The sequence below is a fragment of the Anser anser genome, assembly GCF_964211835.1.
Source record: "Anser anser genome assembly, chromosome: 8".
Classification (NCBI taxonomy): domain Eukaryota; kingdom Metazoa; phylum Chordata; class Aves; order Anseriformes; family Anatidae; genus Anser; species Anser anser.
Window position 1 is genome coordinate 12,851,236 of NC_139728.1, and position 23,072 is coordinate 12,874,307.

Below are 23,072 nucleotides of genomic sequence, written 5' to 3' on the forward strand. Positions count from 1 at the left end.
GCAATGGAGTCAAATCTGAAATATTTTATGAGCAGATAGGTCAAACCTTTACTATGTTTAGTTAGACAGAAGGAAGTTTAGAAACTTCGTATCCCTGATGCTACCTTATCCCTGATGCTACCTTAATCACTAATTAGTCAGCTTTATTTTTAAGAACATAGAGACTTCTATCTCAAAGTGAGGGCTAGATGACCCAGGCCTGGGGGATGTGTCAGAACATTAGCTGAGGAACTCATGGTATGCATATGTTCTTGGATGTGTAAATGACTTAGATTAGAAAGTATGCCGAAGTTGAAACAGCAAGATAGGAAAGAACAAGTTGACCTGAGCATGCACAAGAACTGGGTTCAACCACCAAACACAGTGAGGAAGACTACTGACAGCCACCAGAAGACCTCAAAAGACCACCAGTAGAAACAAATGAGCATGTGTCACGGACATTTACATATTCTAATGAGTTCTGGGAAATGGCATGAATATATTAATTATTTCTTTGAAATCTAATGAAAATGTATCTTCTGCTTGCATATAACCCCCGTAGCTTGAACAATTTGGCATGCACACTACGTACAGTGATCCTCTGTGTGTCTGGCACAATGATTAAAGAATGCTTGCTTTCCAAAACAGCAGATTTAGTTTCTTTGACTGGCTTTTATGGTATCACAACTCCTAAGTCAATACAAAGAAGCAATGAAAACATGACGACAAGTAGAGTGAGGATTGATAAGGAGAGGAGAGAACACAGCACTTCTGGTCCAATACACTAGTAAGATACATTTGAGGAAAATTCAGAGGGAATTGAAAAAATCATGAGCACCTGCAAAGCCAGATACCTGAAACCGCCCCATCAGACACCCTGCAACTATTGAACTCAAAGTAACGTCCATAAGCAATGGACCTGGTGCTGCTGTATCAGCTACCCAGCCAGCAGTGACTGACAGACATCTGAGGGGAGTGTGAGGCCCAACAGCCACCTGATAGGACCCCACGGATGAATGTCCATCCATGACCCTTCCTTTGCTGGCTTCCCCAAGGCTACCCTTTCCTATCCCAGAAGCCAAACTCTCTTCTGTGATCCCCGTGCCAATGGCTCTACCAGAAGAGATGGAAATATTCTGTGAGCATGGCTGGACATTCCCTGGGTGATGCTGAGATGAGCCACAGGGGAAGTGGGATCATCAGTGCAGTTTCTGGGCCAGCCAGGCAATCACAGCGTCCCCACTTCTCCATGGGGCAGCTCCAGGGAAGGGAAGGGGTTTGTTGTCCTCATCTCTCTGCGTCTGACTGTGTCTGAGTTGGGTGTGCGGGCTCAGCCTGCAGCAGCCCCGTACGGGCCTTCCCCGTAACCCTGCTGCAGCCAGATGCAGACACGGAGCGGGGAACCCGGGTCCCGGTTGTGCTTGGGTGGGTAACGGGCACCCCACTAAAGGCAGAGGAGGCACCCTGGCCTGGATTGTGTTTGAAGGTTATCAGGGTGTCCTGCCTCAAACTTCCCCTCAGCTGAGGTTTCAGTTCTGCCTTCTGTACCAACATGGGCACCCCCCAGGGAAGGGGAAAAGAAACTGTGGGTGAGGGGATGTGCCAGGGGACAGCCAGAGAGGAGCAGTGGCTAGGGGAGCTGGTGATGAGGCCGGGTGTGCTTTCCCTGTTCTACCTGTACCCAGTGGGTGATTTTGGCACTGGTGCCTGATCTGAGTGGGGACCCTCTTCTGGTTTGCCCCAGTGCTGCCCTACCCATCCTGCCACCATCCTCCCTGGGGCCAGGCCACCCTGCTGAGCCACAGCTGGATGCTGATTACAATGGCAGCCAGGAGGGTAAACTGCATTTTAGCATGCATTAAGCACAGCATAGCCAACCAGGCAAAAGAGGTGATTCTCCCACTCTTTTTAGAGTTGGCGTGGCTTCACATTGAATATTGCGTGCCGTTCTGGACTCCACAATATCAAAGGGATATTAAGATCCTAGAAAGCATCCAGAGGAGGGTAAGAAAATTGGTAAAAGGGATGAAAGGTAGGTCTTATGGAGAGAGGCTGGTGACACTTTGTCTAGTCTGGAGAAGAAAAGGCTAAAGAGGTGACCTACAACTTCATGAAGAGGGGAATCTGAGAGGCAGGTGTTCCACACAGGAATTGCACAAAGCTCTGCTAGGAGAGGGTTCAGACTAGATCTAGGGAAAAATTCTACGTGACAATGGGGAGATGGAATGAGGGCTGTGGCTCCTGCAATTCCCATTTCTATGGCCTGGAGGCACTTGGAGAGGGGAGACAGTGGGTGACACCGAAAATGGTGGGAAGAGAAGGGGAGCGCCAGGTTGCAGCCCAACCCCAAGCTGTCTCCTGGGAGGTGTCAGAGCCCCACAGCACTGTGGGGGAGCAGAGAAGCAGAGATTTCCCCTGCACTGCCCACCCCCAACATGTCCCTAGCCCCAGCCCTTCTGCCTCAGGAGTACTGGGCTCCCCACAAGCTGACAGAGCTCAGCCAATGTCAGGTGGCAGGGGGGATGGTGCCGGGACAGCAAGTGGGGACCGTTGTCCCCTCCACACCCCTCGTGGGGTACCTCTGCACCGGGCCTCAGTCCCCAGGATCCAGGGACAGTGACAAACAGGCATGGGGCCAGTGCCCATCATGGGAGAATGGAGAGCCAAGGCACGATGCTGGGCTGTTGAAATGGAGTTTGTGTCCCCCATGGGAAAGATGGTCACATCGTGGCAAACCTGCACAGTTCATTTCCAGGGGTGGCAGCACAGGTGGGATAGAGATTTCTGCGCCATGCAGGGTCGATAGCTCCAGATGCAAATGGCAGCTAGAGACATTCCCATCACTGACAGTGAACATGGCCCACAGCCAGGCTGGACCCCAACCCTCACCAACAGTGGAAAAGAGGAGCTGGCCACCTGCACCTTCTAGGTACTGAGGTGCCACCATGTCCATAAGGAACCCTACCTACAGCAAGTGGGACAGCCTCACACCCATCCACATTCCCCCGACTCTCACAGCCCAAGGCCAGGGTGCCAGAGCCCAACCCCGCCTTGGAAGGAACCTTGGGGCCCTCCCCAAAACCTCAGTGCTTGTTCTATTGGGTGCCAGGCACACGCTGACACAGCGGGAGCTTCCTGGGTAGAGCTGCCTTGGCGAGAAGCGTGCAGCCCTGGCTCCTTCAGTCCTTTTCTCCTCCTGCAGTACCTGCAAACTTAGGGTCTCACCACTTTCACCATGCATCACCCTCTCTTCCTCCTCCTCGTCCTCCTCCTGCCTGGCACATGGGCAGATCCAGAAGGTAAGCGGGAGTCCTTCCTCACCCCCTCTATCCTTCTGTGGACCTCACAGGCGAGCTTCTCCTTTTTCCCTGCCCGTTCCATGTGTTTGCCACTGCAGCCCTGCTTTTCCTCTGGCTACACACCTCCTCCCTGACTGGAATGCATCCAACTCTAACGGTTATGGAGGGTGGGAGATGGGGCTGCCAAGGCCACAGTGTTCTTGTGGGGGAGGCAGGGGAGCACAGGTTCCTATGGCCTTGAGGATCCATCCCTCTATCCCTTTGCTTTCCCCAGGCCTCTCCCTGTGTTCCCTTCTCCCCTTGCTGACTCATAGGGTCTCCCATAGGGTCCTTCACCGTCCGGCTGCTCCAGATTTCCACTTTCCAAAACACCTCCTCTGTGGACACAGAGGGATTGGGCCTGCTGGAAGACATAGAGCTTGGGGCTCTGGACAAGCGCACCTGGAATATCCACTTCTATCAGCCCTGGGTGCGCCCAGCCCTGCCCCGCAGTGACTGGGACACCATTGAGAACATGATAAAAATCTACCTGCAGAAGTTCAGCCACCTGATCAATGATGGTGCTAGTGAGAGGGATGTGCCCTGTGAGTATCTGGCGTTCTCAGCATCTCCACTCCGAACTGGAGTCCAGGAGGTGGGGAAGGACCCAGTGCTGTGCCCGAGACACTGACCACACCCCCATCCCCTCACACCATATCTCTCTCCTCTCTGCCCTTCCAGACCCTTTTGTGGTCCAGTGCGTGGCAGGCTGTGAGCTATACCCCAACAGGACCTCCCGCGCCTTTGCCTATGTGGGCTACAATGGCCAGGACTTCCTCAGCTATGATGTGGACCTTGGCAAGTGGATCCTCTATGAAGACACCGATCTGGCACGGTATGTTCAGGCCACTCTCCAGAACTACACCGCCTTCAGTGAGCTGGTACAAGTCCTCTTCAACGATACCTGTGTCGATGACATGGAGTTGTTACTACAGTATGGGAAGGCAGCTCTGGCGAGACGAGGTGAGACCGCCCCGACTTGGACACAGCCCATCCCAAAGGCCCCCACTACGGGGACCGAGTTATGCCCCCGCTGGGGTTCTCTCTGACCCTTGCTCTTACCCTTACCCAGAGCCACCCGTGGCCACCGTCTTCGCTCGTGCACCTGGCCCAGCCCAGCTCCTGTTGGTTTGCCGTGTCACCGGCTTCTACCCGCGGCCCATCAGTGTGGCCTGGCTGCGGGATGGCCAGGAGGTGCTGCCAGGCCCGGCGCTCACCACTAGTGCCATCTTGCCCAATGCTGACCTCACCTACCAGCTCCGCAGCGTCCTGGCCGTGAACCCTGGCGATGGGCACAGCTACACCTGCCGTATACGCCACTGCAGCTTGGGTACTCGCAGCCTCCTCATCCCCTGGGGTAGGTTCTAGGGATGGGGATGATGCACCGTCCTACACCACCAGACAGGCACGGGTAATGGATGAAAGTTATAAAGCTCATGGTCACCCGCTCTGTCTGTTTCTCAGGGAACTCGAAGGCTGTGCTGATCTCGGGGCTTGTGGCTGCTCTTTCGGCAGGTGTGACTGTGGCTGCCATCGTGGTGCTTTGGGTCTGGAGACGTAGGTGAGGCTCTTCCTGCCTTGCTGCGTGGCACTGGGAGAGGAGGGGAAGAAATGGCCCCGGGGAGTCACTGCATTCAGCAGCATAGCTCCTGCTCCAGCCTCACTGGATGTTGGCTGTGTGTCCAGGAGGTCTCTGAAATGTAGCACCAAAGAACTCGGTCTCTCAAAAGGTTTGTCCCCCTCTCATTTCAGAAAATACCAGAAGATGGAGGAATCAGAGCCCAGGAGCTCCATCGTGAGTAATGAAGCTTAGCCCAGGAGACAGCAAACAATTGCCTTTTGATTCCCCCACCCTCATGAAGATAAAATCTCTACCTTGTTCTGCTGCAACAAACCCCTGGGCACTGCCAGAAGTGAGATTGACTTGACTTGGAGCTCCAGTGGGAAAACCTGGGCAGGTCCTGACCTGTTTCAATTTACTAAATAGACAGGCATACAAGTCTGAGACCTTTTTGCTCCTTATATGTAAAGGTATATATATATATAAAGATCCCTTACCTCATGGATCTGCCTGTGCACCTGCTGAAGCTTTTTAAGGTACACCAGTCCCCAGTGACAACTTCTACTAGTTCTGGTATAACAATATATTTAGGCAGTAAGCTGTGTTCTTCTATTGTAACTTTCTACTACCTTTTTTTTCTTTCTTTTTTTTTTTCTTCCTCCCAAAAACTGCCTTTATTAACTATATTCCAGAAATATTTATGCTGAACCTGAATTATGGCATGCAGACTAACACCACTTGGCCACAAACCATGTTTGAAAGCATTGAGTAACACTGAAACTGATTTAATCTGTGGGAGTGACAGATATGTATAAAATGAAATTAAACATTGATATTTTCATCAAGAACACTTCTTTCCTCTGGGTTTTGGTGGGCTTATGGAAGTTTCGGCCAGCTGCAAATGGAAACGGGAGTGTGGCACCACTGAATTATCAGTGCTAATTGCAGGAAATACCAGAGCAATAATAATAACAATTAGAAATTATTTGTGCATATACTAACATGTTCTTAAGTATTTCATGGAAAAAAGCAACTGTGCATACAGGGGCAAAGTGTCCCCAAACCTCCTGAATGAGGGGAAAAGGGAAGTCAACCTCTCATCAGACAGTGGAGTTTAGACGTATGTAAGAAGAAATTTAGTTTATGCTCCCAGTCACCCACTTGAACATGAGGCTTCACAAGGTTTTGTTTCACAGGCAGCTTCCTCAGAAAGTTTCACAGGAAAGGTTTCTGGCACCCATGTGTGAGTCAACCAGCTGAGTCACAAGAAAACACCACTGGCTTGTGGCCACATCCACCACAGCTATGCCAATGCCTATGAACCATAATGCTGTGGGCAGGATTGAATTTCCATGACAGCCAAAGTCATCTGCTGGTATTGCAGGGTTGAGGGGTCTCGATGCAGAGAAGATTGTACTGAGACTCACCTGATAGCTTGCTGGGCTAGGACAGATGGATGAAACGTTCAGCTTTGGCAAGGGCTCATCTCAGGACTGGGAGGCTGCAGTCTTAGCACCAACAGGACATACAGGCAATTTGTTCCCTGAACACAGAGTGAGCCTGGAGCGAAACATTCCACAGTGCTTGAAAGATGCTGCAGGCTGAAGTCCGACTGCTGAAGCTGAAGAACAGGGAGCCAAACGCTCTCCTCTGATCCCAGTGCCAGTGACCCTGCCAGGAGAGATGGAAATACTCTGTGAGCATGGCTGGACATCCCCTGGGTGATGCTGAGATGAGCCACAGGGGAAGTGGGATCATCAGTGCAGTTTCTGGGCCAGCCAGGCAATCACAGCGTCCCCACTTCTCCATGGGGCAGCTCCAGGGAAGGGAAGGGGTTTGTTGTCCTCATCTCTCTGCGTCTGACTGTGTCTGAGTTGGGTGTGCGGGCTCAGCCTGCAGCAGCCCCGTACGGGCCTTCCCCGTGACCCTGCTGCAGCCAGACGCAGACACGGAGCGGGGAACCCGGGTCCCGGTTGTGCTTGGGTGGGTAACGGGCACCCCACTAAAGGCAGGGGAGGCACCCTGGCCTGGATTGTGTTTGAAGGTTATCAGGGTGTCCTGCCTCAAACTTCCCCTCAGCTGAGGTTTCAGTTCTGCCTTCTGCACCAACGTGGGCACCCCCCAGGGAAGGGGAAAAGAAACTGTGGGTGAGGGGATGTGCCAGGGGACAGCCAGAGAGGAGCAGTGGCTAGGGGACATGGTAATGAGGCCTCCCTGGGGCCAGGCCACCCTGCTGAGCCACAGCTGGATGCTGATTACAATGGCAGCCAGGAGGGTAAACTGCACTTTAGGATGCATTAAGCACAGCATAACCAGCCAGGCAAAAGAGGTGATTCTCTTTTGAAGAGAGAAGGGGAGCGCCAGGTTGCACCGCAACCCCAAGCTGTCTGCTGGGAGGTGCCAGAGCCCCACAGCACTGTGGGGGGGTGGGGATGCAGAGAGGTGGCCCTGAGCCGTCCCGAGTGGAAGAAGCTCTCTGGAAACGGGGTGCAGCCGCCCTGCAATAGGCCTTGTGCAGCACGTGGCAGGGATGGAGGAGTTGTGGACTAGGGAGACCACAGCCAGCGGTGCCCTCCCCCTGTCCCAGCTCTGACATCATGCCTGTCCATGTGCTGCCTCTCTAAGGCTCCAATGGCAGGTAGTGGGGAATGGTCTTTTAAGTAAAAGTTTGACTCTAGGTTACGGTTGTATTGCATGCTGATTAACAAGATTTTAACCCTGTCTGCAGAGGGCTCAGGTCAGAGAAAGGTCTATATAACTCAGAGTTCTAGAAATTCTGTGCAAATGTAAGCTGCTCTAAATGCGATAGTTAGTAGACAATAAACTACACCTATAATTATTGTTTATATGCAACAATAAATCTCTAATTGTATCCACAACTCCGAGGCCAGTCCTCATTCTCAAGGGTCCCTAAAAGAACCTGCCTGTCCTCTGTAGTGCCAGGTGACAGGCCCCTTCCCCTCCCCACCCCTCCCAGGGTTCTTTCTTCTCATGCTCTTGCTGCTGCGGCCTTGCTATGGGCACCATGCAGCTCTCTTGGTCCCTCTTTCTCCTTCTCCTTCTGTTCTTCCTCTTCCTCTTCCTCCCCCTCTCTGGGACATGAGCAGACTTGGGGGCAAGTTGGAGGCCCAGCTCATCCCCATCTATCCCCATTCCTCCACTGTGGGACCCCATAAGAGTAGCAGGGGGTTGGACACAGCCAGGCCACTACCCCCTGCATGGAGGGGTCGGTTCCCAGCACCAGGGGGGCACTCTCCACTTCACAGCATGCCAAGGTGCCCCGTTCTTGCCCCCACCACTCCTGCTTCTAGTTCTGGGCTCACTGCTTCACACTAACCTGTGGGGCCAGGGTCTCTCAGACAAACCTGGGATGCTGTTGTATCTCCAAAGGTGTGTGACTCCTGCAGGCAGCCTGTGAGCACCAGGAGGTCTCAGACCCTGGTGGCACAACAGACCTGCGCCGGACTCCAGCCCTTTGAGGAGTTCCTGGGTACCACCCTGATCCTGCGGGATCATTTCTCTTGTGATTGAAGGGTCCATGCATCCTTTGCACGCCCACCCTGTGAATTGATGCTCAGACCTTCCTTCTGTATCTACACGAGTCTTTGGTAGTGTCCCCAGCCCACAATTCGCATGCTGGGGGCAGGTGCTCACCATACTCTGGCCAGGGGGACAGTTATTGACCCCAAATGGGCTCCACTCTGTGCTGCCATCTCCTGGGGTCTCATCCGGAGCCACAAGAAATACACTGCCAGTGTCACACGCTCTTCTGCCTCCTGTCTTCTGTCAGGAGTCAGTCTCCCCCAGGCACTTCCCAGTAGCCCCTTCATCCCAAAACCCAGGTAAAATGTCTTTTCCCCCTCTCCCCTTCCTCTTTATCCCCTGTGTTGTGTGCAGGTCTCTGGCGGATCTGGGTCCTGGAAAAGATGCTCCTCTCTGGAGCAACCATCAGAGCCGAGGTCCCCCACTGTCTCCTGCACATGGCCAAGCGACAGCTCCCAGAATGAAATTATCTTACTGTACAAGATAATAAGTGGCTGCAGAACTGGTGCTGGTGAGGGCATTTTGAGTTCTTTGACCACAACATTCTGTTCAAGGATCAGAATCTGCTTGGGAGAGATGGGTTCCACCTCATTAAGTGGGACAAAGGCATTTTTGCCAATAGGATGGCTGACCTCATAAGGAGGACTTTAAAAACTTTAAACTAGGAGTGAAGCAGGAGGGAGAGAGTAACCAGTGGCACTGCGAGGGAGTGACAGACAGGGTTGCTGAACAAAGGGTATGGGATAATGTGATAGAGAGGAATCATAAAACCAACAAAATGGGGATTAAGTATGGCTACCTCCAGCATTTGCAGATTAGTAAGAAAATACCTACAAGACACCATTATAGAGAAATCCCCCGTGCAATTTCTAGGAACCTAACATGCTGAGATGTCCCTCTTAAATGCTTGTATACTAATGCATGCAGTATAGGGAATAAACAAGCTGAGTTAGAGATGTGCATACAGTTGCAGAGCTACAATCTTATTGGGATCACACAGATGTGATGAGACGGCTGGACTGTTACGATGGAAGTATACAGACTCTTTAGGAAGTACAGGCTGGCAGCGTGTTGTCCTCTACACAAGAGACCAGCTTGTAGCCTTGAGGTGGGGAAAACAAGAAAACTTTGAAGAAAATAGGGAGGCTGGTAGCCTTGTATAGTCTTAAACTAAGAAAAGAATGAAACCTTAAAGAAAACAGGGGGACTGGAAGCCTTGAGCTAGCAGAAGCAAGGGAGATAAGGGATGAAAGTTAAAAAACAAGTCTTCCCTCAAGAATGCCAGTGTAATGGTTTTCCTGATTAGCAGTTCATTGGTTAATCATCCTTTAGACATCTCCAAGTCCTGGGTCATCTTGCCCTTTCCTCAAAGTACATAATTTGTCTCTTTCATACAAAACAGAATTAACTATCTACTGGTATAATTTCCCCTCTTTAAGATTTATCTAGCCTCCTAAAATTAGATGAGTCTCATCTTTTCATTTCAACATTCACTAATTTTGAACAACATTTAAATGTACACTGTATCAATGCATAGATACAAACAAAGAAAATTACTGCTGTAATTAGTACGAAAAAAATATGTATTTACCCACAGCTTTAGATCCAGAAACCAAGAAATCAGCCAGTGACAGACTTCAGAAAAACCTATCTGAAGCTATCAATTCAAAAGGAGTGTTCTGGCTCCAGGGATTCAAAAACACTTCTATTTCCTTCACTCCCTGGTTTCCTGACTACACTCAGTCAACAAAAGACTGTTAATGCTTTTAACCCCCTCATTTTCTAACTTAAAGAAACTTATACCTTTACACAAAAAGTATATCTATATATATATGTAAGATAGACACAATAATAGAAATTAATTAATTTCTTTCTCTGTATTTTCTGGTGTTGTTGCATTAAAGGTTAAAGCAATTGGGTGATACCCAATTTGTCATTATAAGTCCAGTTGTGTTCAGTGCAATGAACTACCATGATTACGGATTCACAAATAACATAATACACCCTCAGTCTAGTCACGTTCAATGAACTACCACAGCCACACTTCAAGAGTTTGGTCGTGTTCAGTGAGAACTACCATGGCTAGATTAATGTAATGAATACGCCCTTAAATTGTTGTAATCAATGATTTGAGTTGTATGTTATAGGAAGTACTATAGCAGGAACAATATAAGCACTATAGCAGGAACCATCCTCCAACCAATGGAGGATGAACCTCAAAAAAAGCAGTGGAAATGCAGCTGTGATCTGACCTAAGCTGGCTTTTGTGACCAATAACATCATACAAAACTGTGCCTTTCCTGTCCTGAGCAACTACCACAACCCAAGTCATGGACTAAATGAACTCAATAGATATTTATGGGCATTTCACAGTGGTAACGCATAGGCTAGGGGAATGACATCTGTGTGTATATCAAAAGACAGGAAGGGGATGGTGATTAATTATGACATATTGGACAGTGTGGCACCTGACCATGGTATTAGTGATATGGAATAAGGGGTGAAGATTGTACTGGTTTTATCTGAGTTAGAATTAATTTTGTCCATAATAGCTTATATGATGCTATATTTTGAATTTCTGATGGTGTTTTACCTGGAACAGTGCTTACACAGTGTTAAGACCCCCAGCAGCGAGTAGGCTGGGGGTACACAAGAAGATGGGAGGGGACACAGCCAGGACAGTGGACCTTTAGTGGACTGAAAGGATATTCTGTAGCCACGTGATGTCATGCTCAGCAATATATGTTGCTGGAAAGAAAGAGGGGATGTTCAGAGTTTTAGCTTTTCCCAAGTAACCGTTGTGTGTGATGGAGAACTGCTTTCCTGGAAATGGTTAAACATCTGCTTGGCAATGCAAAGTGAATGAATTCCTTATTTTGCTTTGCTTGCTTTACCTATTAAACTGTCTTTATCTTGACCCGTGACTTTTCTCACTCTTTACCTTTCAAAATTTCTTCCTCATCCTTCTAGAGAAAGAGAGTGAGCTTCTGTGTGGTGCTTACCTGCCTACACAACAGCAACCAAAAAAAAAAAAAAAGATCTTTGAAAGAAAACTTAGAGCTTTCATACCTTAAGGAAAAGTCTTAACTTTTCATGGGGAGTTTGATGGAATATTATGTTTGAAGGAGAGCACATAGAAATGTCAGAAGAAGTTATAATTTCTTTACAGAAGAAAGTTCAAACATCCTTTGACAGTAAGTACAGCATCATCTGAACTAAACACAATGATTAGATTTAGGCTAGTTTCCTTTTTAATTACATGATTTTAAAACTACATAGCTTGAAATGTTTTTATTATAGTCCTTCATCAGTGTATGTACATTTGTAACATGTAAATACATAGAACTATGAGAGCTTGTAAATGTTTGAAGGATTGTATTTTATGTTTTTATAGATTAAGAATTAGATTCTTAGCTGCTGGAAATAAACTTAATTGGATCAGGCTGGTATCAGTTTTTTTGAAACAAAGTTTATTTCTCTTTTCATCCATTTCAATCCAGCCTGACCCAAAATTCCTCTTTCAGAATTCTGCCAATAGATGTCAGTGTCAGGCTAATTTTATTGAACCTGAGCTAAAAATTGTTCTAGTTAATTCTTGCTGCATAGCAGGTAACTTGACTTTCGCTCAGTGCAGAGCTCACGTTTGCCGCCATTTACACATATCTGTGACTTAGTTTAAATCCCTTACTTGCTCTTCCCTTTCTGGGTCAAAGCAAAGATAGCTGGATCCCACTAACAGATTGTAGTGATGACAATCCCTTCCTCACTTCTCCCTTTTATCATTTAGCAGCAAGAAATTGTATTTCACTGTCTTAGGGAGGCAGTTGTATAAAATAGAAATAGTGTCACAAGGAGTAAGGGGTAGAACAAGGAACTTCTGAAACAGAGCTTGAGAAGGGGATTAAGAGTAACATGAAAATTTATAACAGCAGAAAAGTGATCTTGGAGTGGAAACACCAAGAGCAAAAATGTGGTTTGAAACTGACAAAAGTCGTCCTACTAGCTTTGCTGTTTCTACTGGACATGGTAGGCAGGCAGCAGCCAGCTGTTGGTGTGACAGCATGTAGGGCAGCACACGCTGGGACCCAACCTGTGTGCAGGTGTGACTGCTGGGAGCCTTGGTCACCAGTGTGTGGGGAGTGGCAGGGGTACACATGGAGCTGGGGCACTGAATTCTCCCACAGAGGATGTGCAAGGAGAACACACCATGCCAGTGGAGGGGATGTGTGATGGTTAACAGGCAAGTATTTAACACACTCTGTGTGTACTTGCCTATGATTAGAGGTTTTAGCACTATCTATAGTGCTTGGAAATTTGCAGGTGCTTATGAACATTTTGCAAGTGTTTAATACTGTAGCTTACCTCTTGCTTATATTGGTCTGGAAAGTATAATTCACTGATTGCATGTCATGAAGAAATCAGTAGACCAATTTGACCCTGGCTTACTTTAAAATAAATGAACTGAGCAGGTTTCTTCTGCTACAGTCCGCACCCCAAGGTCCCTGTGTCCGTTGTTGATTCATTCCACCTTGCAGCTGATTCAACATTTGGCACAACAGAAGAGATAGGTACTTAGATCTTAGATAGGTACACAGTGATAGAGTTGCAAGAAAAAGTCCTGAAATTGGACAAGACACCAGCATTTATCCTGTGTTGGATTTACTTTGAGGCCTGATTTGCTTTGCATTTACCGTTAATGATTGGTCTGGTTTCTAGGTACCAAGAAAAACTGTGTGCTGTGTTGTATTTTAGGAGTAGAAGGCTGTCTGTAGTAGGAAAGTTCTCCTACCATTTTCCTGCCCTTCAGCATAAAAGGCATAATAGAATGTTACCAGCTAAAATTTCCAGATTTCTCCAGTGGTTTTGTGACAATCTTGTGTTTATCCAAGCTTTATAGTAAAAGGTTAAAATTACGGAATGTAGCATATTCTTTGTGAGGCCAGAGTGTTCTTCCAGCCTTTTATCTTTCTATTCCCTAAGCTGACAAAGTGTAGCCTTCCCAGTTAAAGATGCTGGAATAAGAAACTTTCCAGGACCTTGCTTAGGGTAAATTGATAATGTTCAGATATGTCTCCAGGCACCAGGTGGGGCTCCAGTGGCCGGAGGAGATGGCCACACTCTTAACATCCCTTAACAAAAAACACTTTGTTATTTTATTTTACTCTTCCAGAACATACATTTAAATGAATTAAGTAAGATTTACAAGGAGATTATTTCATTCAACTCCTTCTCACTGTAAGCCCTGCTTTTGATTCCTGTGTGTCTCCTCACTTTTATGTTACTGTTCTGGGACACCCAGAACAGCAGCATAGTGGAATAGTTCTTACTAATATCAGAATCCCAAATGGAAGTATAACTGTTTGATGAAGAGGTGATTTTGATCACTATTTCAGAACAGGAAGGTTCTGGAAAACTAGTTACACATTCAAAGATGAAGCAAAGATGAAGAACAACTCCATGAGGTCTAATTTTATAACTGAATCTAACAGGAGAAGTATGGAAACTAATGCTAACTGCATTTTTTTTAAATGAATTAATTTTAAAAAGCTAATGAATATTCAGAAATCTAACAATCAACACCATATATCAAACTATTGTTACAAGAATCTCCCTGTCCTAGATGAGAAACAAAAATAATAATAATGGGGGCAAAGAGAAAAATCCTTGCCTGTATGGTCTCAAGACATGATTAAAAAAATTATGGGTGAATATGTGAAGGCAACTTGTCTTTTAAATGAAATCTGTTAAAAAAACAGAAACCTCTCATTTTATTTAATTTATTAGTTTAGGTACCTTGTGTTTTAATTTGCATTATTCTGAGCCTGCTGAGATGATAGAGATAATACAGGGCCCTTTGGACTCCTACCATGATTTCTTTAGGTTTCTAATTAACATTTAGGGGATTAACCAGGATAAGTTGATGTGAAGAGAAGTTGATGTGAAGAACACTTTTTTTTTTTTTTTTAAATGGTCTTTTATATGTAGCTTTGACAAGTCAAAAATAAGACAGGAAATACAATTTAGTATTTGAACTGACCAACTCTCTTCAATGTAATTTTCTATAAATTGCTTTAAATGTCCACAAAGATTTATTATGTCAACTTGAATATGTTTTTTATTTTTTCTTTCCCCATGAATGTTAATCAATAAGCACTGTGTAGCCAAGCAAGCAGCATATTACACACACAAACAAAAAACCTATAAACCAATGTCTTATGATCTGATCATGAAGAAATGCCAGGATACAAAAGGGTCTATTTTAATTACACTGTAGATTTTTTGTATAGTGTCACTTTTCCTGTTGTAGAAGTGTTTTTTCATGCTTGCTTTAAATGTGGTGTAAAAGTGTAAATGCGGTGCAGTGTAAGGCTGCAAGTTTTGCTGATGTCGTCATGCCTTTAGAGGAATGGCTTAATGCAAGAAGGTAGAACATTATATAGACTTGTTTGCTACATTCATTGTGGTGGCAAGACAGTGTTGATGAGAGTACTGGTGGAATGAAAGAGGAATACAGCTCTTTGGCTCAGTGTAGACAGGTTACAACTGCTACGTTAAATCGTGACATTTGCCAGCAACTAACAAGTTAAATATATCTTGTGGAAAAATCCTTATCCAGTACAGGTTAGGAACAGGACTTTCTAAATAATTTATTTACTGTATATTGCCAGGCCTGTTTGTAACAGGAAAATTGATACAGCTAAAGTAGTTATTAACTAATCAATTAACTTCAGTGTCCCAGTTTTACTGTGCATATGAGTTCCATGACTTGTTTTATGTGACAATCTTTATTTGTAAAAAAGGAGGAAGAGAAATTGCTTAGACTACAAGTGAATCTTTTCCTCTATTACAGTTGTAACAATGTTAAAAACTAGCTATAAAGTGTGAAATGAATACTAGAATTTTTTCACGTTCTTCAGTCTACAGTTATGCATATGCAGTTTAGCTGTAACACCAAATGCACATACCCAGTGGGTTCAAGATTTTTTTATTAGACAAAGAAAACAGCATTGGAATATCTACCTTACGAAGTGTTCAACTAATAAAATGTGTGCTTTGCAGTATATATTTTCTGTCCTTATGATTATGTCTTCCCATTGACAATGGATGCAGACTATCTGGGAGAGTGCTGCTAGCAGCAATGCCACTCTGGGACACTTTGGTATTCTTCTCACTATCTTTTTGCTAGCTGAGACGCACTGTTTATTTCATAAACTTCTGTCCTTTCAGCCACTGCTATTAATGTGAGGTGGTGGCAGCCAGTGCATCTTAAGCACATTTACCTCTTTTGTTTCTCCTTCCTGTAACTGGTTTTTGTGTTGTAGGCAACACTTCAAGAAATTTTGTGGTGAAGAACTGATAGAGGGAGCTAATAAAGGTAGAGGAATCTTTCACATTTACCTGCCTGACTGCTGAATTTAGATATTAATGTGGATTATCAAAACTAGAAGGCTATTAAGTAGGCTTGGTGTGAACAGGCAGCCAGTGTATCTGGCTAATACTGGCCTAATACTATAACACCAACACAATGTATGTATTTGCTGTGGTTTTAAAAATGAAACCAAAGACAGTATGAGCTATGGAAAAATAATTCAATCTACTTCATGGTGAGTCATGTTCATTGACCTTGAAGATAAATACAAAACTTTGCTGCTTAAGTCTTTAAAGGCTTCCATGAGCACAGAAACATCTTGTTATTGCCTGCTAAGAGCTCTTCTGTAAAAAACATTCCCACAGGCTTTCAGAATAAATTGGATAGTATCTCACACTGTATAAATGAAACTGCTGAATGTCATATAGCTCTCTAACATGAAAGGCCACCATACCTGTCAGCTGGTCTAAATTGTCAAAGGTCCATTAAGTTTGATTAAGTTATAAGAAATGTCAAAGAAGCAATGAGGCATGCACAAACAGTAAGTAGTAGAGGTAACTTTTCAGTATTGAAAGCAAATTTTTTTTTTTTCCTAGAGCAATAGGAGACTGGTCTTGATGCTCAAACAGGGCAATGGTAAAGCACTCAGACTGCATGTCCAGGTAGTTTTACTGAACCACTTATTGTACCTTTGTTGACAAGGACTGCACAATCCAATGAATTCAGGAGATTTCAAAGACTAAAGTTACAGCTGGCTCTATGAACCAGTCAGCATGTGTCGTGGGCTGTATGTTTCTCACACTGAGCAAAGACAGCATTGCTGCTGTTAAAATGACCTTGAGCTGTATATCTGAAACAAAGCAGACTAGCCTGGCTTTTGGTATTCAAGAAAAAGAGTAAATATGTGCTTAAAATAGAGTGTTTCCATGGTTGAATGAGACAATATGTTTAGAAGAGTTCAGTTTTGGCAGAATATATATCTAGTCATTGAAGTGAAAGAAAACATTTAGAAATAAATTTATTGCTCGCTCTCTGTTATGGTCACTGAACAATTACAAGTAACTTCTACTTATGACAGATTATTTTTCATTCAGAATAATCTATTTATCCATAGTCTTTCATGTCTGAGTCTTCCTGAGAAGACTTTGGTTACTGATTTCTTTAAGCATTCTCTTTGGGCATTGAAGCACTCACCCTGTCTGAAAATAACATGCCCTGCAATATGAGGAATAGATTTGCATCTGTTATTGAAAATTCACATGCCCTATGACAATAATAGAATAAATGGTTAAAAGTAAATGCACAAGGTCCATCATCAAGATTATTTGATGTGTTAACAGCCAGGGGAATTGAACGTTAGAAGTAACTCTTCATTCTGCTTGTGGACAATATTTTATTTTGTTGGATAAATTGCACATAACAGAACCCAAGTTATGCAGAAATGTGGTTTGTGGCAGTGCATCCACACTGCATGACAAAGAAATATGTACTTAGCTAGAACTAATAGGGAGGGTATGGGCTGTAATTCCTCTAACATAGTATAATCCTGTCTGGGTAGCCTTAGGATCTTTCTCCCACATGGGTTAACAAAGAGGTGTTATTGATGCACTACAAATGTACTACATTTTTTGACTGAGTTTTAGGTTTTAGCATTGCAAAATGATGGAGTAGTTGGGCAAGTAACCTGCAAAGTAAGTTTGGGCTTCTCCTCCCAAGACAAAGAAGATAAAAACATTTGGGACAGTGGTGATCGTAAGTGCCGCATTCTGCTGGGACAGGCATTGACTTCTTTCAGGAGGAACTGTTGAATTTATTTTTCAAAAATAAAAGCAGGGTAAAGAACTTTAGCAGAATATGTACTCTTTTTATTTCTATGATCCTTTTTAGTTGAGATAGGAATATGGTAAAAAGATACATTTTTGTTCTGTGAATAAAATCTTCTTTTGCATCATCCCTCAAAAAATGATGAAGCAATTATGGAAGTTTTTTACAGCCAAGAACTTATTCAGTCTTTATTTTCTTTCACTGGGATACTGAAAGGATGGCATTAGTAATTAGGTATCTGCTATGAGGGTTTTCTTGTGAATGTGCACTTACCCTTCTCAATAGGTATGTGTAACTCTGGTAAAAAGTTTCTGGGTACTATTCCATTGAATCATATCTGCTCCCCTTTGATGGGCTCTGGGTAGCACAGAGTATCAGCTTTAATAGTGCTTAACTGAGGAGGGTAGAAACTTATCTGGGAATGACTTAAAGATAAGTGACACTGATCACCAGAGGAATGAACATGCTTATTCATTGGATCAGGATTGTATTCTCGTTCTCTCTGCAAAGATTCTCATGCTGTAGCAGAGAAGCTGTGAGTTTGCAGTCAGAGTCCAACATGCTGTAAATTTTTTTATAATCCTTGAAAAGTCGGAAAACAAAATTATTAAATATTATTTTCTAAAGGGACATCCTGAAGCCTGTCATCTACTGCCCACCAGATACATTCTGGTTTGCTGTTAAGAAGAGGAAAACTGCAGATGTTCCTTCTTACCAGTTTTGGCTTAACTGGGATCTGTGCTGTGGTTTAACCCCAGCAGACAGCTAAGCCACACAGCTGCTCACTCACTCACCCTCCCCAGTTGGGATGGGGCAAAGAATCAGAAGGGGAAAAGTGAGAAAACTTGTTTTGAGACAAATGCGGTTTGGTAGTATATGGGGTTTATGTGGCAAGGATTTCGTTGTAGGGGGGTGCTGCAGGTGTGGCCTCTGTGAGAAGAATCCAGATGCTGTCCCCATGCTGGGTAAGAGCCAGTTCCAGATGGCTCCAAAGGGACCAGTCACTGGCCAGAGCTGAGCCGATGAGCAATGCTGGTTGTGCCTCTGGTAGAGCACATTGAAGAAAGGGAAAACCTGCTGCACAGCAGCAGCTGGGAGAGGGGATTGAGAAAATGTAGAGAGAAACAACCTTGCATACACCAAGGTCAGTGAAGCAGGAGGGGGAGGAGGTGCTCTAGGTGTCAGCACAGAGGTTCCTCCACAGCCCGTGGAGAGGACCATGGTGGAGTCGGCTCTCCCCCTGCAGACCTTGGTGTACTGCGTGGTGGCAGATACCCACCATACAGCCTGCAGAAGACTCCATGCCGAAGCAGGTGGATATGGTCAGAAGGAAGATGCATCCTGCTGAGGGCCCATGCAGGAGCTCTTGTCTGTTATTAATTGACAAAAAATCATATTTATCTTCCCTATGCTGAGTCTATTTTGCCTATGACTGTAATCAATGAATAATCATTATCTCGATCCATGAGCTTTTTATTTGTGTTTTCTCCCCTTGTTCTGTTGAGGGGGAATGAGAGAGAGCAGCTGTGTGGTTCTTAGCTGACTGCGGGTGTGAAACCACAACATCTCCACTTACGGTGATGTTTTCTGCTCCGCCAGTCTCAGATATACCTGTATAGCTTCACATCCTGTCCCTTTAAAGCACAGGATACATTGAAGCATGTCCCTGCACTTTTCTAGTCATACTGAGGTATAAACGGGGAAAAAAAATGTCAGAAAGAGGAATCTTCAATGAATCTGGAGAGGGGAAAAAAATATACTGAAAAAACCCTACCTTAGAGCATATCCATATTACCCCAATTGTGTAACCTGCAGCTCTAATTAAGCCTCCTAAGCCCATAAGACCATAGTTATTTCATGGATGTTTACTGATTACCCTGATTAAGTGAGAGGAAACTGGGCCCAAATCATAAAAAGTCTTAGTGTGAACAAAATTGTCACATTCAAATTAGAACCAGGTATTGAGAAAGGCCAAAGAGACAGTTAGCTGATATAATATGAACTTATATGTAAATATAATGTATTCTACTTCAGCTACACAAGTCAGTACATTTGGATCCTGCTTGATGACAATACGTGTGGCATTTTTGAATTAAATCTGTACACAACCTCTCTGAAAATCACACAAAAGAAATTTTGTGAGGTGAATTCTATGTCTTTCATCCTATGCTTTAAAAAGGTGCCCTTATGGAAGGAAAATTTATCAGTTATGACAACAACCTTGGAAGTGTCAAAGGCAGGAAACCAATGAAAGCATTTGCAACAGTTGGCAGAATTTTTATGAATCGGCATGTTACAAAACAAAACAAGGTCTCTTTTAGTCTATAGAAATGAAATCTGAGGATGAATGTCAAAGCAATACATTAATATTCTTCATTAATGAGAGTCATTAACTGTGAGTCATTTGGGTGATTTACTAATTCCAAAGAAGTATATGCATCACACATATCACAACACAGAAACTTAATTATGAATATGCATTAGGCATGCATTTCCTTCTTCTATTGCTCTAGGATTTTTAACTTCATCAATAGGCTTATTAGATTGTAAATGAGTTTCCCAATCTCTCTTTCATGTCTTATCTGCTAAATGGGTCTGCCTTGTTTTGTCCTGTGAACTTAAGACTTGTCAATACATGAGATTTTATGTAATACATTTGAATGGCTTCTTAAATTGTATAAAACTTTACAATGGAGCTGGCAATCTGCAAACTGCCAACCTTTAGATTTCCAATTAATAGTTTTTGTACTACAAAAAGAATGCCACTTTACAGAATGTTTGCATTCCTTAGGATCTTATGAATTCATTTGATTTCATTTAATATTTTAAAAACAATTATCAAAGGCCTTTTCAAATATTTTCATGGACAATCACTTTCTAGATTATATATATTTTTTTCAATTTCTTGAATATTGTCATAGTTCAACGCTTGAATGCTATACGTCAATGAGCTACCACTGCATTTAATGGAGAAAGGTCACCTTGTGTTGAAGAACTCATCTATATTTCTTTGCTCCATCCTGTCTTGTATTTAATATGGAGAATCAACACATTTCCAGTTTTGATAACCTTAATCTGTCCTAGATATTTTTCCTAAGTGTAACAGTACCAGTGTGTGCTAAGAGTCTCCATCAGTTAAGCACTATTCAAATTTATGGCAGAGCAAGTGATTTGAGAAGCAGACCAGTCATACCAAAGATCAGAGTTTTTCAGGCTTTACTGAGTGTCTGAGGAATATTGGGGAATGATTAAGTTTTAATGAATCAATATTCCATTTTCATTCACAAGAACTTGCTCCGAAGCAAGATTCAAGAGATTTATGGCTTGATCTTTAGTTATGGTCAAAAAAATTCAGAATAACTGCGCAAATTTAGTCCTGAGACAACTGTATTCTTCCAGTCCTGGTATCTCAGCAGAAGCTACAGTGGACTTTATGCTGGCTGAATGGCAGCTCCTAATTCACTGTTTTCCCTTACTCATCTGTTACCCAAGTGTAGTGTTGGCTGATGAGGAACTCAGAACTAGGAACACTCTCAAAAAGTTAATCTCTGGCAGCTGAGCCTGAGCTATGCAGGAGACCCATTGGGGACCTGGCAAAAAAAGGACAAAGAGAAGACTCATTGTCCACACAGAAAAGTGCTCAGTGTCTCCACCTATATCTTCAGTGGTAAAAGCAGCCTTCAGGAATTCCAGTCACCTGGCATCAGGGGGAAAGTCTGGATCAAGGAAGAGTTAGACTTGCTAGAAGAGGTTCAGTTTGGAAACATTTAAACAAACCAGACATACACAAGTCTAAGGATCTTGATGTGTTGGACCCACCAGTGCCAAGGGAGCTATTCAGTGGCATTGCAAAGACTCTCTTGAATTATCTTTTAAAGATCAAGGTGATCAGGTAAGTTCCTGAGTCCCAGTAGAAAGCTGTGATGGTTTTACATTGCTGGGCAGCTGAACTCCACCACAACCTTTCTCTCACTTCCCCTCAGAAGAAGAAGAGGGGGAGAAGTAAGTATGCTGGAAAGGAAAAAAAATGGCTCACAGATTGAGATAAGGATAATTTAATTAAAGGGAAAAGAAGGGGATGGGGGTAGGGGGGGTGGAACAGGACACACACGACAAAAGCAAAGGCCATGCAGAAGCACAGAGGGAAGGAAAAAAAAATTCTTTACTTCCCATCAACGAGCAATGTTCAGCCACATCCTGGGAAGCAGGGTCTCAGTACACATAGAAGATGTTTGGAAGGACAGACATCTTCAAAACGAGAGGTGTCGTGTCCCATCCCATCCCATCCCATCCCATCCCATCCCATCCCATCCCATCCCATCCCATCCCATCCCCTCCCCTCCTCTCCCCTCCCCTCCCCTCCCCTCCCCTCCCCTCCTCTCCCCTCCCCTCCCCTCCCCTCCCCTCCCCTCCCCTCCCCTCCCCTCCCCTCCCCTCCCCTCCCCTCCCCTCCCCTCCCCTCCCCTCCCCTCCCCTCCCCTCCCCTCCCCTCCCTCTCCCCTCCTCTCCCCTCCTCTCCCCTCCTCTCCCCTCCTCTCCCCTCCTCTCCCCTCCTCTCCCCTCCTCTCCCCTCCTCTCCCCTCCTCTCCCCTCCTCTCCCCTCCTCTCCCCTCCTCTCCCCTCCTCTCCCCTCCTCTCCCCTCCTCTCCCCTCCTCTCCCCTCCTCTCCCCTCCTCTCCCCTCCTCTCCCCTCCTCTCCTCTCCTCTCCTCTCCTCTCCTCTCCTCTCCTCTCCTCTCCTCTCCTCTCCTCTCCTCTCCTCTCCTCTCCTCTTTTTCCTTTTCCTTTTCCTTTTCCTTTTCCTTTTCCTTTTCCTTTTCCTTTTCCTTTTCCTTTTCCTTTTCCTTTTCCTTTTCCTTTTCCTTTTCCTTTTCCTTTTCCTTTTCCTTTTCCTTTTCCTTTTCTCCTTAGAAGAATGAGTTTAACAGAGTGAGACAAGATGGTGAATTTTGAGACAGAAATGCCGAAGAAGCTGAGAGGAGGGAATTCAACTGTTTCTCCCTTAACTAAGACTGATTTATAGTAAATTTTCCTGGAGTTTCGCAACATGCATCGAAGAATGTACTTTAATTCATGTTACTAAATGTCACCTTTTCACATGAACATTAGGTCATATTTTCCATAGACTGTTCCAATACAGTAAACAGGAATAATTTCAATGTGTATACAAAATTGTCAGAACTTTACTTCTGTGTAGGAATTTTTCAAAACATCTTTAAGATTCTGAGCTTTAGCTTTTTCTGTTCATTGTCTGAGATCCTCCATTTTTTCCATTACATGTTAAAAAGCACTGACATATTAACAGACAAGCCTTTTTTTCCATTAGTCTGTCAACTTGTCTATCATTATTATTAGAAAGAGTAGTAATTTAAAGCGTGCTTAAGAAAGAGATTGGTACTTCTTTATAACTGTTAGAGTGGTGACTACTGCCTCTATAAGTGGGGAATTTGTTTAAGCGC

At 44.5% G+C, this 23,072-nt stretch overlaps 1 protein-coding gene and 1 long non-coding RNA gene across 10 annotated transcripts in view; both read left to right on the plus strand.

The window, feature by feature from the left end:
* The first annotated feature begins 2,928 nt into the window (after positions 1 to 2,928).
* On the plus strand, positions 2,929 to 5,726 carry LOC310903384 (antigen-presenting glycoprotein CD1d-like). Its single transcript, XM_083846579.1, has 6 exons — positions 2,929 to 3,278; positions 3,605 to 3,862; positions 3,999 to 4,280; positions 4,390 to 4,674; positions 4,782 to 4,878; positions 5,070 to 5,726. The coding sequence occupies exons 1-6, from the start codon at positions 3,215 to 3,217 to the stop codon at positions 5,128 to 5,130; spliced, it is 1,047 nt and encodes a 348-aa protein (XP_083702705.1). The 5' UTR covers positions 2,929 to 3,214; the 3' UTR covers positions 5,131 to 5,726.
* Positions 5,727 to 10,534: 4,808 nt separating this feature from the next.
* The window catches only part of LOC310903388, a 78,195-nt gene continuing 65,657 nt past the window's right edge, over positions 10,535 to 23,072 (plus strand). For 2 of the 9 annotated variants that reach the window (XR_014587496.1, XR_014587497.1), the window contains exon 1: positions 10,820 to 11,615. This is a non-coding gene — a long non-coding RNA (uncharacterized lncRNA). Of the gene's footprint in view, positions 11,616 to 23,072 lie in introns of all 9 variants that reach the window. The other 7 variants (XR_014587493.1, XR_014587494.1, XR_014587495.1 and 4 more) reach the window with 7 other exon arrangements.

What these genes read in the sequence shown, in the direction of transcription:
- LOC310903384 (XM_083846579.1), top strand. Translation starts at nt 3,215, where the DNA reads ATGCATCACCCTCTCTTCCTCCTCCTCGTCCTCCTCCTGCCTGGCACA. An exon ending in TAGTGAGAGGGATGTGCCCT is followed by an intron (nt 3,863 to 3,998) that starts GTGAGTATCTGG and finishes CTGCCCTTCCAG; the next exon opens with ACCCTTTTGTGGTCCAGTGC. An exon ending in CTTTGGGTCTGGAGACGTAG is followed by an intron (nt 4,879 to 5,069) that starts GTGAGGCTCTTC and finishes CTCTCATTTCAG; the next exon opens with AAAATACCAGAAGATGGAGG.